Below are 16,853 nucleotides of genomic sequence, written 5' to 3'. Positions count from 1 at the left end.
CATCTAAGCAGGCGAGGGAGTCAGCTAGCAAGATGGGAGCCACAGTCCTACGTGGCCTAAGGAGGGAAGTGACCCCCATCACCTCTGCTGTATTGTTGGTTAGGACCCACCTGGGGACCAGCCTCCTCTCAGGGGGCAAAGCTCCATGGAGGTGAGCTCAGAGTCCGTGGGCCAATGTCCAAGTAACTATATTAGCTCCACGGGCTCTGCTAAATGCCTGCACGGGCCAGACACCCTGGCTCGTGCCCTGGTGGCCCAAGGTGGCTCCTCAGGCCCTCAAATGGTGGAATGAGGAAGCAGGGGCTGAGCTGTGTGAAGCCACCCAAGATAACCCAGGTGGGAGGGGTGGAACCAAATTGTTTCCAAGGCCAGGACACCTGCCCGTTACCCTTAGTAGACGCAGGGAATCTAGGCCTGCAGCGTGGCCGACCCTGGATACTGAGCAGGTGGGTGGAAGTCCGAAGTGGATTCCCGTTCCTACCCAACCTCAGAGCAGCTGGAGATATGCCTACTCCCTCCTCTCCCGCATCAGGACAGACATGGTCTCAAGCTCCCGCCAACGCCTCCTGTTGCCCACCACAGTGCCCAGAAGGTGCGAGAACGGCTCAGCACTGGCTGGAGGCTGGACAGGTGCTGTCTACCGGCCCCTGGGGCCCCATGTGGTCTGGAGTTTACTGACCCCACACACATCTGGGCGCCCCTCGCCCACAGCTGGCCCACTGCTCTTTGCGGTGTGACATATAGCAGAATTGGTTGCTCGGTCATCATCCTAAAGGACCTGACAGCTGGACACCATATGCGGGCCAGACCGGGTCCTGGGCTGCACAATCCAGCTGCAGAGAACAGTTGGGGACAAAGGGAGAAGACCCGAGGTCTGAGCAAAGAGCTGAAATTTACTGAAATGCCAAACTTGAAGTTGCTAACCAGGAAGAGATTAAAAGGGAGATATGTTATGGTACCTCAGATCTCAAATTTTTAAAATTAAAATGCAAAGACAAGACGAACAAGGAGAAATGTGCCCTGAGGTGTATGGGATGAGGCAACAAAATGATGGCTGGGGGCTCCCAGGAAGGAAGTAGGAGGGCTTCTTCCTGGAACATTCCAGACCCAGGGGCTGCACAGAACAGCAGCAGGGGCGATGAGGGCGCCGCTCACATCCCTCCCAAGAAGATGGGGTGGCCCAAGCTGGGGCCCAACGTGGGCAGGGGAGCCTGTGTGTAGCCTGGTAGTGTGTGACGCAGGACAAATGGACAGGAAACCCCTCTGACTTCACCCTGGCTGCCTGGAAGCTTCTGGTTCATTACAAGGAAATGAGACCAGTCCAACCCCAAGATCACGCAGCCTGCAGCCCCCATGATGCCCTCTTCTTCCCAAGCACAGGGGCAGCAGCGGGGAGAAGAGACGGGCCAACCTGGCGAGGCCCCGGCAGCGGGTAACCACAAGGCTGGCTGCCCCTGCCCGGCCTCACAACACACACAGCTGCATGTCGGGGAAGTGGGGCTTTATTTCCCTTAGGCTTGCGGCACACATGCAAATGGGTACAGCTGAGCTCGTGGAGGGGTACACAGTGGCTCCTGACCCAGCCCTGCAGACAGGTCTAGCACATGGGGGGACACCTCTGTCTGACCTCGCAGCCGGGTCCTGAGGTCCTGGCCAGTCCCACTGCCCGGTTCCTCCCTGCACTCGGCCCAGGTTGGCTTCTGCCTGGAGAACTCCTCCAGGGCCATGGGAGGGCTGCACAGATGTCACTCGCTTAACCCGACCTGCCACAGGGAACGTGCGCAGAGCACTTCACGTTCAGGTGAAGCCCAGACCTTAGGGCACCTTCTCTGCCACGTGACCCTGCTCGAGGGCGGCACCTAGTGGCGGCGATAGTGCTGCCCACTGCAACCCCTCCACTCCTCTCTGTCGGGGGCATCAGGCCCTGCGTGGGGCGGTGAGGGGCAGCAGGGGGACAGGGACTGGTGGGGCACACAGGGGACGCTGAGCCTTTGCAGGGCTTTCTGGGGGCAACTAGTCCACAGGGGTTCCCGCAAGCCCTGAGGTGAAAAGGCAGCACTGGAACAGGGACTGAGGCTGGGGCGTGAGGTCGGGGCGGGGGGGGGGGGGGGGGGGGGGGCGTCCTCCACATGCACGGAGGCCACAGGTGCTGCAGAGGAGCGTGCAGCCCAGACGGCTCCTCTTCCCACCCAGGGCTCCCTGGGCTTCTGCAGCAGGGCACCATGCCTGGTAACACAACCCCCAGGACCCACTCCAAACTGACGGCTTGAGGGCTAGGCCATCTCCACTCTGGCCCTGGTGCCAGCTCAGACCTTGGGGTGCAGTCAGGATGGGGGATGGCGGGGTCCCCACGAGAGACCCCAGGGGAGCTGCCTCCCATGGCTAGAAGAGGTGGGACTTTGGTGCCCAGCAGAGGCAGGGGAGGCCCCTCTGATTCTAAGCCCTGGATCCTCAGCAAGGCTCCCAACACAGGCCCAGCACAAGGCGGTGTCCCCGCCAGCCCAGAGTTCCCCAGGTGGTGCTGCCCCAGAAGCCCCAGAGTTGCCAAAGCCGGAGGCCAGAGGAGCTCAGCCAGGAAAGGTAGCACTGAGTTCCCAACCCCCACCCCCGAGAGCACATCCCAGTGTGGCGCCACTCCCGCCAGAGCCCAGGAGCAGGGTGAAAGGTGCCTCGGCCATGCGGCCCTAGCGTAGGCCACACTCCACCCCCTGCAGCTTCTCCTGCTCCATGGCGCGCACCAGATCCTGCACGAAGCGCATCTCAGAGGCCACCTGCTTTGCCAGGGCCTCGTAGCGGTTCTCGAGGCGGCTGAAGCGCCGCTTGAGCCCACTGGCCCCCAGCAGGGCGCCCTTGGCCTCCTCCTGGGCCTGCCGCTGCAACGCCTCCGTCTTGTGCAGCTCCTGGCGCAGCCGCCGCAGGTCCTGGCCGATGCTCTCGTTCTCCTCCCTGTACCAGGCCTCCTTCTCCTCGTAGATGGCCGTCAGCGCCTCGATGTCCTCGTGGAAGAGGCGCCGGCTGTGCTCCAGCCCCCGCAGACCCTCCTCTGCCGCCGCCACCTCCTCTAGCACCTTGGAGAAGCGCTCAAAGTTGACATAGGTGTTGTTGGGGGGCATGCTCGAGTGGGACTTGATGGTGTACTCCTTGAGGCGTGCCGTCTTCAGGCGCCGCCGCTCGGGCTTCCGGCCACTGTCTTCACGCCGCACGTTCCGCCGCCGGATCGCCTGTGGAGAGAGGCCCAGGGCCTGGAGCAGGGGGCGGAGGCGGCCACTGAGGGCCACATCCCACCCTCCACCAGCTTTCCCGGACAAAGTTTCATCAGCACGGGGCCACCTTGCCCGTTCAGGCAGGGTATGCGTGGCTCTGGCACCAGAGACCGCAGAGAGGAAAACACAAGACTCTCCGGCCCTTTACTGCTGCCCCTGGCAGACGTCACCCATTCTAGGAGTTTCTGTGGGAGGGTGCCCTGCTGTGTGCAAATGGGCTGAAGAGCCAGCCAGCATCACAGGGAGCCGGCACCAGCACCACCTCAGGCGCACCCCATGTCCTCTGCCACCCAGGCCCACTCCCCTGGGTCCCTCCCTCCCTTGTCACACATGGCATCCTTGAATGGGAGCAGCCCCGCCCACCTCACCTTGATCCAGGAATGCTCCAGGCTCTGGGCGATGGTCATTCTTCTCCTGTAAGAGCCCCCCACCCTGGTTAGTCGCACACATTCCACGTGCTCTCTCCTCCCACAAGGCTGGTGGGGAACCGAGCAGAGATCAGGGAAGGGTTTTCCAGGCTCTCCCTGGCACTTCTGCTCTCCACCCCCACCTTAAAGGACTCCCACACGTGGGCCCCTAGGGACTCCCCTCTGGCCTGGGAACAAGTCCCTGAAATGACCTTGAAACCACCTGTGCCCTCCAGAGCATCTGCCCTGCTCAGCCAGACACAGGCCCTGGGGCCTTCCATGCTTTCTCAGAGGTTTTGTGAATCAGGGCAAGACCTAACGCTGGGTCTTGCCAACTCGGGAGCCCACGGGAGGGACCAGGTAAGTAGCAGGAATGGGTGGCTGCACCAGGGCAAGACTGTCACCAACAGGAGCCCCTCTCCAGGAGTGAGGGCTCTGTGACACCAGAAGTTTTAGGTTTTCCTAGGAAAAAAACCCAGGAATCTGGAATTTCACATGAAAATTATCTTAAACAAACAAACAAAAAATTATCTTAAACATCAGCAAGGACTTAACAGCTCTTAAAGAGACACAGCGGAAGCCAAGCTAAGCACACTGCCACCCCAACCCCCAGGTATGTGGAGGGGACTGCATGGAGGCCCGTGCTCCTGGGGGACCCAGCAGCCTTCCCTGACAGCCTCCTGCCCCCCCACCCTCTCAGCCCGGCCTGGCGCTCCTACTTGGGGTCCTTGACAAGCAGGCGGCGGATGAAGTCCTTGGCCAGCTCGCTGGTGTTGCTGAAATACTCCTCGTCAAAGTCGTAGTTCACAGCCGAGATGTTGGTCAGGGTCTCCTGCTTGGTCTCACCCAGGAATGGGGAGGCGCCGCTCAGGCTGGAAGGCAGACACAGGGCTCAGCGGCCCCTGCGCTCGCTCCACAAACAGGCCACTGCCTGGGCTCCCAGCGGCTCTGCCCTGCCACCTCGGGGGGCCGAACACAGAGGAAAGCAGACGCCAGGCCCTGGGTGTCCCCCACATCCCCTGTTACTTGCACTCAACCAGCCCGTAACCTTCCACCAGAAAGCACAAAATCTTCCCCCCTGGCCACTGATGGGCACTGAAGAGTGGGCAAATGTCCCTAAGGAAGCTTGAAGCACCCGTCCTAAACATTTAGTGATCACGGGGAAAGCTGTTGACTTCCCAGAAGGGTACCCTGGCTGACGTCAGCACTCGGCCAGGGTGCACATCACCAGAGATGACACAAGGACGTCGTGTGCCATCCTGATGGTGCTTGGGGGCCACACTACCATCTCGTGAGGCTCTGGGCACGTGGCACTGTGACAATAACAATTACACTTCCGGTCCTCACCCCAGTCCTCAGGCACAGAGCTCCCATAAGCCTCGCGCTTTCCTAAATGCTACCAACTAAGAAAGTGGCAACAACTGTTCTGACATTCGGTCTCTATCCTCGGTTTCTGAAGCGGCTGCAGGGTGATGAGATGAGAAGAGCCTTTTGCCGACCATCAAGAGCGCCTTTCAACCACACCAGAGTTTATGTGAACAAGGCGACTTCTGGAAGTCACCCCAGATGACCCTGGGATGGGGCTGGTGGTTGGAGGAAGCAGCCATGAGATTAACAGGATGGAACCGCTGGCCCCACCCCTGACCTCTGGGGCAAGAAGAGGGGCCAGAGATTGATTCCATCACCAACAACTTAATCATGCCTACACAATGGAACATCCATAAAATCCCTCAATGAAAGGGCTTGAAGTTTCCAGGCTGAATGTCCCCACGTGTGGAGAAGAGGGTGCACCCCCAAGTCCACGGAGACAGAAACTCCTGCGCTTGAAGCCCTCCCAGACCTTACCCTACTACGTGCCTCCTCATCTGGCCTTTCATCCATATCTACGGTCTTCATAATTAACTGGTACCAGAAAGCACACTGTTCTGAGTTCTGTGAGCCCCTCCAGCAAGCTCTCCAGGTCGAGGGGGTCAAGGGAGCCTCTGATCTGATAACCTGGCCTGTGGCTGGTGGCAGAACTGGGACCAATCCCTGAGCCACCTCCAGGCTGACGGCGCCAGAAGTGAGGGACGCTGCGGGATGCGATCCAGGGTGGGGTCCTGGACCACAAAGAGGCAAGAGCAGGAAAACTCTGGGATTCTACTTGCTAGTGTTGTACTGGGCTCATTTCTTGGTGTTGACAGATGCTCTTTAGGGCACTAACGCTGGGACGCTGGGTGAGGCACACAGGAATTCTGTACTGGCTCTGTAGCTCCTCTGTAAACCTCAATCTTTATTTTTTTTAAGATTTTATTTATTCATTCATTCATTCATTCATTCATAGAGACAGAGAGAGAGGCAGAGACACAGGCAGAGGGAGAAGCAGGCACCATACAGAGAGCCCGATGCGGGACTCGATCCCGGGTCTCCAGGATCACGCCCCGGGCTGCAGGCGGCGCTAAACCGCTGCGTCACCGGGGCTGCCCAACCTCAATCTTTAAAAACAAAAACTGGGGATCCCTGGGTGGCGCAGCAGTTTGGCACCTGCCTTTGGCTCAGGGCGCGATCCTGGAGATCCGGGATCGAATCCCACATCGGGCTCTCGGTGCATGGAGCCTGCTTCTCCCTCTGCCTGTGTCTCTGGCTCTCTCTCTCTCTCTGTGTGACTATCATAAATAAATAAAAATTATAAATAAATAAATAAATAAATAAATAAATAAATAAATAAATAAATAAAACAAAAACTGACCTAATAAAAACCTGTCTTAACAAACCTTTAGAGTGTATCGCTCTACCATCTGACAAGGGAAGAAAAAGCAGTGGGAGCCTGCTTGACGCAGGGATGGAGATGAGGAACAATCCAACCTGAGGGAATGGTGCCTGAGGGAATGAGGTCAGGGAAAACCACTCTGCACAGAGCAGGGCTCTCCAGGAGCCCGAGACAGGAACTGTCTTTCCCTCCTGCGCAAATCCATGCATTCTTCACTCATCCATCCACCCAACCACCCATACAACCATCCACAATCCACCCATCCATCTACCCATCCATCCACCTTTTCACCCACCCACCAGCCACCCATCCACACATCCACCCATCCATCACCCACCCACTATCCACCCATCCATCTATTCATACCCACCTATCCACTCACTCATCCACCACTCACCCACTATCCACCACCCACCATCCACCCACCTATTCACCCACCCATCCACCACCCACCATCCATCCACCTATTCACCCACCCATCCACCACTCACCCACTATCCACCACCCACCATCCATCCACCTATTCACCCACCCATCTGCTACCCACCATCCACCCATCCATCCACCCACCCATCTGCCACCCACCATCTACCCATCCAGCCATCCACCTATTTATCCACCCATTCACCTATTCACCCACCCATCTGCCACCCACCATCTACCCACCCACCCATCCAGCTATTCACCCACCCATCCAGCTATTCACCCACCCATCCACCACCTACCCATCCACCCACCAAGTTCACTGAGCACTCTGGTGGGTCAGAGCTCATAGTCCCCATCCCTGCACAGGAGCCATCCTGACCCTCCTCCTGACCCAGGGCCTCAAGAAATGCAGGAAGCATCAACCGGGAACTCACAGGATATAGGTGATGACTCCAATGCTCCTGGAGAGAACACACAAGAAGAGAAGTCAGCTCAGCAGTGGGCGGCAACACCCCAATTCTCAAAACGTCTAAATGGCTGGGGATCCAGAGTCCAGGTGGGGAAGCCAGAAGCCCATAGCCTGCTCTCCTTCCAGGGTCTGCATGGCCTCCACTAAGAGCCTTCCTCTCTCCCACTCTGGGGGTCTCAGGATTGGACGCTTGAGCTCGTCTGGCCACACCCACCTATCCAGCTCAGAGCAGGGGAGGGGTTGCAGCAGATGCAGGACTCTATGACGCCTGCTGTGCTCAAAAGTGGGCTGACACACTTTCTACAAAGGGTGAGACAATGAATATTTCACACTTTGTGGACCACAGTCTCTGTCGCTTATTTGTCTGTTTTGTTTTTAACATCACCTTAAAAACAAAACCATTCCAAGCTCACAGACCTGTTCTGGCTGGTGGGCCATTGTTTGCTGACCCCTGTTCTAAGGCAATGGTCTACCTGGCCCAGGCCCATACCCAAGAGCATCAAAACCATGAGGATGGGCTACGTCCTACCCTGTGGTTGTGGCCCGGCAGCTCCCATGGACAGTCAGGGGACTCCCAGAGGAGCAAAGGTGCTATATGCCAGGTGTGTTGTGTGCTGGGCTCAGCGCCAGCAGCCCTACCACTCCTTGCCACTCCCTGCCACTCCTTGCCACTCACCACATGTCTGCTTCCAGACCCAGGGGTTCATAGTTGACAATCTCTGGAGCTGCAGAGACAGAGAAACAGAAGGTACAGAGTCAGACGCTGGGTAGATCTAAGGCAACAATGGGGACACAGCCACAAGGAGCAGCACAGCCCACCTGCAGGTGGGGGGCAAGGCCGGCTCTGGGGGCAGCAGGCCTGACCTCATGTACCTAACACCAGGACTCGGGAAAGGAAATCTGAGTGAGGTGGACCAGATGACCAGGGGTTAGGCCTGAGGCACGCACGCAGGCCAGGAAACCTCAAACGGTCCCACAAACCCTAGCCCCAAAGCACCATGCAGCGCCATACCCACAAATTCAGGGGTGCCGAAAATGTTCTTGAACTCATTCCCCGCTTCGATCTTGTGGGCGATGCCAAAGTCGATGAGCTTGATCCGTGGGTTGGGCACGTTCTTGTCTAGCAGCATGATGTTTTCTGGCTGGGGGGTGGAGGAGGACTCTGTAGCTCTGCTGGCCCAGGGTTCCCAGGGACAGCCTCGGCTCTTCCCTGGGAACCCCTCATAGGTGGCAGGCCTGAGCTGGTCTGTCTCGACCCCTAGGCAGCAACGGGGCTGCAAGGGTGCACTCTGTGCCATAAGAGCTGGACCCCCTTCCCAGCCCCCCACCTCACCTGCCCAGTTGGTCCCCAGCTCCCTCCCTGGCCCACCAGGGCCCACCTTGAGGTCAAAGTGGGCAATGCGCTTGGAGTGCAGGTAGTGGACACCATCCAGGATCTGCTTGAGGAACTGGGTGGCCTCGTCCTCTGTCAGTGACTCCTTCTCTGCCAGGAAGTCGAAGAGCTCCCCGCCTGAGACCAGCTCCAGGATGAGCACTACGTCAGTCTTGTTCTCAAAGATGTCGTGCAGCGTGATGATGTTGGGGTGCCGGATCTCCCGTAGGATGTTCACCTCCCGCTCGATCTCCTCCCGGCTGACTCCCCGCCGGCTGGACGACAGGCGGCGCTTCTTGATGAACTTGGCCGCATACTCCTTCCCAGTCCCCTTCTGCCGGCATTTCCGCACAATCGCAAACTGGCCGCTGCGGGGACAGAGGAGTGAGTGGAGCCCTGTGAGGGACTGGGGGAGTGGAAAGGATGCAGCTTCTGAGACAGCACCTTCCGGCCCTGCCCCTCTGCCTCTTGTTGGGGGGGGGGGGGGCGGCTGTTAGGTGTGTTCAAAGCGGCCATGGTATTTCTGCACTGCAGAGGGCAAAGCAGCCCCTCGGTGTTTGCAAAAGGGAATTAAGTCCATCCCGGGGTCGGTGGAATCCCACACAGCCAGGAGAAAGCAGCAGACTGGGAGACAAACTGAGGACCTGCTCGGGGCAAGATGGGCTTGCTTACAAAGGCCTGTGCAGTGGGCAGGAGGCCTGAGGGCTCGCCACCATGTCAGAGAAGGGGTGGAGGCTCAGGGCAGCCAAGAGCGGCTTTTACTTTTACGTAACACAATTCTAGACTGATTTATCTTTCCCTGGTCTATTTCATCATTTTTAAAAACCTAAGAAAAAAGAAAAAAAGCCACTGACTTCAAAGGGGCTTCTTATTCAACTGGCTGAGTGAGAGGAACACACCCATTTTCAAACTGACAGAGGATGGGGACCGGAGCCCACACCCATGGAAACGGGCTACTGGTTCCCCAAGAGCTTAGACACTGTTTCCATGCGCTTCTGCAATTCCCTCCAGTGTCTGCCCAAGAGAAACGACAACATAAATCCACAGAGAAGCTTCTACGCAAATCCTCAATCAGCCAGATTCACAGCAGCCTCAAGAGGGAAAGAACCAGATGTCCATCGACAGATGAACATAATGTGTCCACCATGCATGGGCCCATCCCTCTGCCGTGAATAGCAGTGAGGCGCCCAAACACACTGCCCTGGGGACAGACCCTGAGCCCACGACACTCAGGGAGGGAACGAGACACAGAAAGCCACGTGTGTGAGTCCACGTGTGGGACACATCCAGAACAGGGTCATGCAAGGACAGGAGGGGGCTCGTGGGGGCCGGGGGCTGGGGGAGGGATGGGGAGTAACAGCTGATGGGGATGGGGTTCCTTTTAGGTGATGGAATATTCTGGAATTATTTAGGGTAACAGTTGCAAAACCCTGTAAATACACTAAAGATCACTAACTTGCACACTGTAAATGGGTGAACTGTACAATATGTGGATTATAGCTCAAGACAGCAGTTATTAAAAGCGAAAGAAAAAAAAAGCGAAAGAGAGAGAAATCCTATTTACTGCACTCCAGGGAGCTGTCCAACGTCCCAATTATTTTGCTATCCAGGAACTTAGTTATATTAACTTACTTTAACTCAAGAGTTGGCTGAAAAAGGCCAGACAGTAAATATTTTTAGCCCTATGGGCCATGTGGTTTCTGTCATAATTCTTGTGTGTTTTTACAACCTTTGAAAAAATAAAAAAACATTCCAGGTTCACAGGCAGGCAGGGCCACACTAGGCTGGGGCTGGATTTGCCCACAGGCCGTAGTCTGCTGACTCCACATGCACAGGAACCAATTCCAAGACAAAGCACGCGCTCTACAAAGAAAATTTTAAGACACCACCAGGGATCCAGAGAAAAGATGATATGACCTGTCGGGGAACTGAAGGAGAGGGCGTAACGGGAGGAAGGAAGGGCAGAGACTGGGAAGGCGGGTGTCCGGGCAGGCTCTCTGACGCTGGGGATGGCAGAGGGAAGACAGGCCAGGCAGGAGCCCAAGAACAGAGACACACAGACTAATGAGGGACGCCGTTGCCAAGCCAGCAGGGCCCCCGAAAAAGCTGAGGAACCCAACTGGGTTTGTTTGATAAGCGGACCAGGCAAAGTTCAAGGTGAGCAGGTGGGAGGTACAAAATTATTACTAACACACTGGGTTGAACGACAGCCCCCACTAAATGCCCACATGTGAATCCCCAAGACCTGTGAATATATCACCTCTCCTGGTAAAAGGGACCTTGCAGGTGGAAGCAAGTCAAGGCCACCGAGGTGGGGGTGACCCTAGGTTCCTGGGGGGCCCAGCGTGCTCACTAGGTCCTCACAAGAGGGAGGCAGAGGGTGGGAGTCCCAGAGACGAGCAGACCTTGCGCTGCTGGCAGTGAGGACAGAGTAGGGGCCTCGGGCCAGGGAGGCAGCGTAGGAGCCGGGTCTCCCTGGGGCCCTGGGGGGACCAGCCCTACAGGTCCACTACAGACTCTCGACTCCCAGACCTTTCACATAATAATTGCACACTCTTCTAGGCTGAACTGTGATCACTGACAGCAGTGACAGGAGACTCAGGCCTCGCCCCCCCCATCCCCTGAACCTGCTACAACAGTCTCCTGGGTACATCATGCTCCTGTCCCCTCCATATCTCCACTAACTCTCCCGCCACCTGAAATGCTTTCCTTTCTCTTTTGCCTACAGCAGCCAAGCTAATTTTTCCAGGCCCACCTCCAGTCCCATGACAAACTCCTGATGGTAATGCCATTGAACGCCGAACATTCACCTCATACCAGTGGCACTGTGCTTCGAGCTAGACGTGGGGCCTCATTTTCAAATGTATGGATTATTTTTCCCTGCTTTATTCTGAGCTGAGCTAACAAATGAAGAGCAGTAATGCTCATGGAAACAGGTAAAAAGATGCTATTCTAGACTGAACTGTGTTACCCCAAAAATCCATGTTGAGGTCTTAACCCCCAGCACCTCAGAACGGGACTATCTGGAGACAGGGCCTTTAAAGAGGTGATTCAGTTAGAAAGAGCTCACAGGAGAGGCTGAACCCAATCTAATCCAAGCCCTTTTAAGAGGAGAGCAGAACAGATTTGTTCTGACAGAGGGACAGCCCTGGGAGGCCACAGGGAAAAGATGGCCATCTGTACATCAAGGAGAGGCACCTCAGAAGGAATCAGCCCCAGTGACACCCTGATCTGTGCCTCCTGCCTCCAGGCCCGGGAGAGCATAAACCTCTGGTTCGTGGCCCCCTGTCCCAAGCCAGCCCAGGTGCACACATCACTCTACCAAGGCAAAGCCAGGGTGAAAGTCCACACTTGTCGACCACAGACTAATTATTTATTTCCCAAGACTATCAATGTGAACTAGGAAGAAAGAATTCCCCAACCCCTCCCAAGCACACACACAAAGAAACTTGCTTCCAGTTCATGTGGCCCCATCCCCCTGGAACAACAAAGTGTCGCCCTGTTTTAGTCCTGGTCCTCGTTGCCACGGTGATGCTTGGCAGCTAACTCCCCAAAGACAATCAGCAACTGGCCTCAGGGAAGACCCTGCCTGCCTCTGAAACTGAGAGCTCCCTGCAGCAGCCACCTGCCACCTGCCAAAGTGCAGAGCAAGCATGGGAGAGGATGCTCTCAGGGGCAGAAGGATGCATGCTCTTCCTGACGTGCAGGGCTGCTCTTCACTGGGACCTCTAATGGGCCTGTTCCAGGGGGGCAGGCGGAAGCCTAATGTTCACCTCTGGTTCCAGAATGCCTGGGCTTTGCACCCAGCAGGGCCTGGTCTCAAGGCTTGACCCCCACATGGCCTTGGACAAGTTGCTTCCCTCCTTTCAGCCTCCACTCCTTTATGAAACGGGGAGGGTAAGCACACCTGCCTCGTAGGTCCTTTCGCAGATGAACAAAACATAAAGACAGACTAGAATTCAGACGTCAAAACGACATCCGTAACTCATACAAACTGCAGCACAGTGCTCACAGTGTCCTGTCCCTTGAACCCTTCACCTCATGGTTCTCTGAGCACAACTGGGATCACCAGAGCAGTGCTGTCCAAGATGACAGGCACCAGCCACATGGTGGCCCACAGGCCAGTCCAAACCGAGATGTATTCTGAGTGTATATCACACACCAGACCTCAAAAGCTTCATATCAAAAAGAAAGGTGGTAAAATTTTTCATTCATAATTTTTATTGTGATTACAAGCAAAATGTAATAGTTCAATCTATTGGGTTAAATAAAATATATTAAAACTATTAAAACTGACACAGCTACTACAAAACTTCAATACACTTCTTAGGTGGTGAACATCATATAGGTTGCCTGGATCCTTGTAATGGCTGCGTAATATTCCACCCACAGAGGCAGTGGTGCTGGGGGGACCACTGAAGAGGCTCCCCGCCCTTTGTTCATATACAATCCTTACAGCAACCACCCCCGTTCTTGGGTCACTGGGTTTGCATATGCATGTATTCCCGCTGAATTAATTCCTAACAGTGGAGCTGGCGAATTAAGGGGAATCTACATGGGACACTGGCTGACTTTTGCCAAGCCACCCTCAGCAGGAGGACCTAACACATTTTCAACAGTAAAGGATGAGATTGGGCAGGGGGCATGGGGGGAGAGAAGGGGACGGGGTGAGGGACCCTACGTTCTCTACGACTCTATTAAGGAAATTCCTAAAGGAGAGACTTCAGAATCCCAAATGAGCCTGAAACACTTTCTCAGCCAAGGCCTGAGGCACGACTCAGTTATTTACATTCCCTTTTGGTGACATCATGGGTTGGTCAGCAGAGAACTCACCAAATAAGGTTTGAAGCTGGAGGGGGGGTGGGGTGGGGAGGAGATGGTGACTGGCTAGTCTGAGGCAGGGTGTTCTCAGGGGACACTCAAGGCCCCGCCAGACAGGAAATCAGCTGCCTGGCTGGAATGGGAAACCTCCGAGCTTTCCCACAAGAATGCTAAACAATTGGCAGGGACGTGGGCCCAGACAGGAGGCCTCTCCTGCAAACGTGCCCGAGAATCAATCACCTCCCTCAATCAAGACAGGCTTCAACAGGGGGACAGACCTTTACCAACAAACACCGCCACCACCTACCGCTCTCATGTCACGTGCCAGGCGCTCTGGTAGGCGCTCCATGCGCTCCACTCTATTTTTCCCCGAAGGAAATGCACAGAGAAGGTCAGAGCAAGAACGTGCGGTCAGGGCCACCTGACTCCAAAGCCTAAATTCCCTCCGCCAGCACATGCCACTGACTCATTCGCGCTGGAGAGGGGAATGAAGGACAGGAGGGGGGATGCGATGTGGAAACCCCCGCAGCACCTCTTGCTCTTGCCCATGCCCGGAGCCCTGGCGGCCACAGGCCCTGCTCACCTGCCCAGCTCCTCCCCCATCTCATAGTAGTCTTCCACGTCTTCCTGCCTGAATGTGGACATGGTGGGCGGCCTGCCTTCTGGTGCCCTCCTCTCACTGAAGGCTGGCGACAGGACCTCAGGGAGTCCCTGAGCTGTGACCTGGAGGAGACAGGGAAATAGGGAAGAAGTGAGACACCAGCCATTACTCCTAAATGGAACTAAGTTCCCCCAAAACTAAGTTCCCCGATCCTCGGCCAGGGCACGTGCATGCGGCGCCCGGGGTGCTTTCCTGTTATCCCGCTCGGTGACCACACCACCCAAAATGTTGGTGGCAACCCCACTGTGCCCGCTTAGCCCCGAAACCTCCCCCAGGCCCACGCCGCCGGCTCCCCTCACGCCGCCCCAGCCCTTCTCTGCCTCTCCCTCCCAGGCTTCTCCCGACCTGCTCATCCAAAGCCCCCCCTTCCTGCAAGTTCCCCCACACTCCGCACACCCTAAGCCCCGGGGCTCCGCACGCCTGCCCAACTTGCTGAGTCGGCGCGGCGCCGGCCCCCGCAGCTCCCCTCCCCCACTCCCCCCGGACCCCGGCCGTCAAGCTCGCGCCAGCCCCCGCCGCCGGCCCCTCGCCCCGGCCCCCGGCGCCCCGCCCCCGAAGGCTCCCCCGCGGAGGCCCCCACGCCGTCTCCCCCACCCGCAAAGGGCCACACCGCAGAGCCTCCTCCTCTGCCCTCTGCCCCGACCCCGGGGCGAGCTCGGGGGCAGACCCCCCGCAGGTGTCTCCGAGCCCTAACCCCCGCTAGGAGCGCCCCGGAGGCCGCCACGCCCCTCGCAAGCCCCGACCAGCCCCTTCACCGGCCCGCTCAGCCCACGGGTCCCCGGACGTGCCCCCGCGCCTCCAAGAGCCGCCCCGGCCTCCCCCGCCCGCCGCCGCCGCCGGCCGCGCCCGCTCCGCACCCTCCGCGGCCCCGCGCCCCGGCCCGCCGTCTGCCGCGCTGGCTACCGCCGCCCTCCTCAGCCCCGCCGCCTCGGCCACCGGGACGCTTCGACCCGCGTCGACGTCACCGCGTCCGCCAGTGCCCGCCCCCCGGGGGCGGTCCCCGCCGCCCATTGGCCAACGCCCCCGCCGCTCGTGACGCCCCGCCCCCGGCCGCCTTCCAGGCCCCGCCCGCCGGCGTCCGGTCCTCCGAACCCGGATGCCGCCTCGCCACTGGCTGACACTTTCGCCCTCCCGCAGCCGATTGGCTGGGGCGGACGTCGGGCACACTTAGGAAGTCGGAAGGCCGACTTCCGGCCCCGGGCCGCCCCGCCCACTCTCCTCTGACCTGGGTCCTGAAGCCGAGGAGCTCGGTGCTGACCCTCTGCATCCCTCTTACCTTCCTAGAGCTCGAGATACGCGAAAGCGCTCCCGCACGACCGCTCCTGGGGTGGGCCCAGGCACGGCTTTCGTCCCTGACTTCAGTTTCCCCCTCCGTAAAATGTTACCCACATCCCAAATGCATAAATAAAAATGCAGATGAGGCCGGTCAGGTGTTGCCATTCATCCTTGAGACGTTTCTGATTCCTGTTGTCTCAAGGCACGGGATGAAGCAGCTAGTTCGTACGAACCAGGCAACAATCTTAGGAGGTAACGTATGTTAACATTTCTCTCGTTCTACAGACGGGGAAGCCGAGACCAGAGGTTAAGTAACTCACTGGGAGTCACACAATGTCATGGCTGAGATTCATTCCCAGAAAGACCCGAACCCAAAGCCGGTGCTGCACCACTGCAGATGCCATGTGACTAAAGACCCCAAGTCTTGAGCGTCCCCGACTATCCTGACCTCATGCTGTTCTGTCCTCATTCACCCCACTCCAAGCTCATTTGCCTTCCGATTTCAAACATTGCACTCCCACCCACGTATTTGCACAAGTTGGTCCTTCGGCCTGGAGATCGCCTTTCTCCATTCTTGTTTAAAGTACCTCCCACACCCATTGCCAACTACATATTACATTATGGCACACTTGTCACAACTAGTGAACCAGCAATACATGATCATAACCAAATCCATCGTTTATTCAGATTTGTGTTCCCGAACATCATCATCCTCTTGTATCAAATCTCATCCGGGATCCCACATATTCAGTCCTTAAGAGTCCTCATCGTTTCACTTTCCTTTTAGTGACATTGACAGTTCCAAGGACTGGTCAGGTATTTTGTAGAATGTCCCTCAACTGGATTTGTCTGTTATTCTCATAGACTGGGGTGATGGGTTTTAGGGAGGAAGACCAAGTCCTCTTCTCATGACACCGTATCATGGGCCCAGGTTATCACCATATTGCTGTTCACGTTGACCTTGGTCACCTGGTTCCAGGTAGTGTCCGTCCATCAGGTTTCTCCAGAATACTTTTCTCCCCTTCCCATGCCGTATTCTTTGGAACTAACTTATGTAGATACCACACTTAAGAGTCGGATCATTTTTCTCGAAATAACCCAATAAAATGTAGTAAATTAGACTTGGGTATACGGCATTTTCTCAAAAACCTTATCACAAGGGCAAACAATGGACAGGATTTGTTGCCAATGGTCAAATTTTAACTACTGTAGAAAAAAAATCCAAAACTTGACAGTGATTTCCTGATACTTCAACCCTTCCCTGATGAAACTGTTCCATGAATGTGACCTTTCAGTATTTAATGAAATGTATCCACTGGAAAAACAGCAAACATCGTATACCAGTATTTCCAAGGAACTGATGCATGGTGTTACAAAAGCATGCATGGGAAAAGGACACAAAGTGCAAGA

At 56.6% G+C, this 16,853-nt stretch overlaps 1 protein-coding gene across 1 annotated transcript; it reads right to left on the bottom strand.

Moving 5' to 3' along the window:
- Nucleotides 1–1,486: 1,486 nt before the first annotated feature.
- On the bottom strand, nt 1,487–15,149 carry DAPK3 (death associated protein kinase 3). Its single transcript, XM_077860469.1, has 9 exons — nt 15,026–15,149; nt 14,091–14,230; nt 8,694–9,054; nt 8,327–8,456; nt 7,991–8,039; nt 7,280–7,306; nt 4,390–4,542; nt 3,632–3,677; nt 1,487–3,221 (listed from the first exon to the last, which is right to left on the bottom strand). The coding sequence occupies exons 2-9, from the start codon at nt 14,150–14,152 to the stop codon at nt 2,685–2,687; spliced, it is 1,365 nt and encodes a 454-aa protein (XP_077716595.1). The 5' UTR covers nt 14,153–14,230; nt 15,026–15,149; the 3' UTR covers nt 1,487–2,684.
- Nucleotides 15,150–16,853: the final 1,704 nt, after the last annotated feature.

This window comes from Canis aureus, chromosome 19 (assembly GCF_053574225.1).
Source record: "Canis aureus isolate CA01 chromosome 19, VMU_Caureus_v.1.0, whole genome shotgun sequence".
In the NCBI taxonomy this organism is placed as follows: Eukaryota; Metazoa; Chordata; class Mammalia; order Carnivora; family Canidae; genus Canis; species Canis aureus.
This window is presented reverse-complemented; position numbering and strand designations above follow the sequence as displayed.

What these genes read in the sequence shown, in the direction of transcription:
- DAPK3 (XM_077860469.1), bottom strand. Translation starts at nt 14,152, where the DNA reads ATGTCCACATTCAGGCAGGAAGACGTGGAAGACTACTATGAGATGGGG. An exon ending in TTGCCCACTTTGACCTCAAG is followed by an intron (nt 8,457 to 8,693) that starts GTGGGCCCTGGT and finishes TCCACCCCCCAG; the next exon opens with CCAGAAAACATCATGCTGCT. An exon ending in CGGCACCCCTGAATTTGTGG is followed by an intron (nt 8,040 to 8,326) that starts GTATGGCGCTGC and finishes CTGTCTCTGCAG; the next exon opens with CTCCAGAGATTGTCAACTAT.